Source organism: Pterocles gutturalis, unplaced genomic scaffold, assembly GCF_000699245.1.
Source record: "Pterocles gutturalis isolate BGI_N339 unplaced genomic scaffold, ASM69924v1 scaffold41603, whole genome shotgun sequence".
Lineage (NCBI taxonomy): Eukaryota > Metazoa > Chordata > Aves > Pterocliformes > Pteroclidae > Pterocles > Pterocles gutturalis.
Window position 1 is genome coordinate 1 of NW_010124418.1, and position 823 is coordinate 823.

General features: G+C 54.8%; 1 protein-coding gene across 1 annotated transcript; it reads left to right on the top strand.

Moving 5' to 3' along the window:
* Positions 1-146: 146 nt before the first annotated feature.
* Positions 147-621, top strand: LOC104460335 (histone H2B 5-like). The gene has a single exon (XM_010078252.1). It carries the CDS (start codon positions 168-170, stop codon positions 546-548), a length of 381 nt encoding a protein of 126 aa, XP_010076554.1. The 5' UTR covers positions 147-167; the 3' UTR covers positions 549-621.
* Positions 622-823: the final 202 nt, after the last annotated feature.

The following is an 823-nucleotide window of genomic DNA, read 5'->3' on the forward strand; positions in this document are numbered from 1 at the left end:
GTCCAATAGCAAAGCTTATTGCGGCGTGACGACTGGAAGTGGAACTTTCAACCAATGGCGATGCGACTCTGCCGAGCTGCTTATTACCTCATCGCCTCTATAAAATGGGCCGTCGCTGGTCGGAGGCAGTATCTAGTGTTGCGGGTAAGAGACGTGCTTTTGCTGCCATGCCTGAGCCGGCCAAGTCCGCCCCCGCGCCCAAGAAGGGCTCTAAGAAGGCGGTGACGAAGACGCAGAAGAAGGGCGATAAAAAACGGCGTAAGAGCCGCAAGGAGAGCTACTCCATCTACGTGTACAAGGTGCTGAAGCAGGTGCACCCCGACACGGGCATCTCGTCCAAGGCCATGGGCATCATGAACTCCTTCGTCAACGACATCTTCGAGCGCATCGCCGGCGAGACCTCGCGCCTGGCGCACTACAACAAGCGCTCGACCATCACGTCGCGGGAGATGCAGACGGCGGTGCGGCTCCTGCTGCCCGGCGAGCTGGCCAAGCACGCTGTCTCCGAGGGCCCCAAGGCTGTCACCAAGTACACCAGCTCCAAGTAAGCTGCCTCTGCGCCCTGTGCCTGATCTCCTCGACCCAAAGGCTCTTTTAAGAGCCACCCACGTTTTCAGTAAAGGAGCTCATAGCTGTGTTCACCTGTGTGTAACTGTTGCAGATTTCTTCCCAGGGGAGAAATCGTCGGAATTAAACACGGTCAGCTGTAAAGAACGTGGATGTATGTTTATGGTAAATGGTGTGGGTTTTTTTCTGGAGAAGAGAATGCTCATGAATTACTAGAAATAACCTGATAGTCTGTTTCAGTTTCATGGATGCCGGG

Coding starts and splice junctions, on each gene's coding strand:
- LOC104460335 (XM_010078252.1), top strand. CDS start 168: ATGCCTGAGCCGGCCAAGTCCGCCCCCGCGCCCAAGAAGGGCTCTAAG.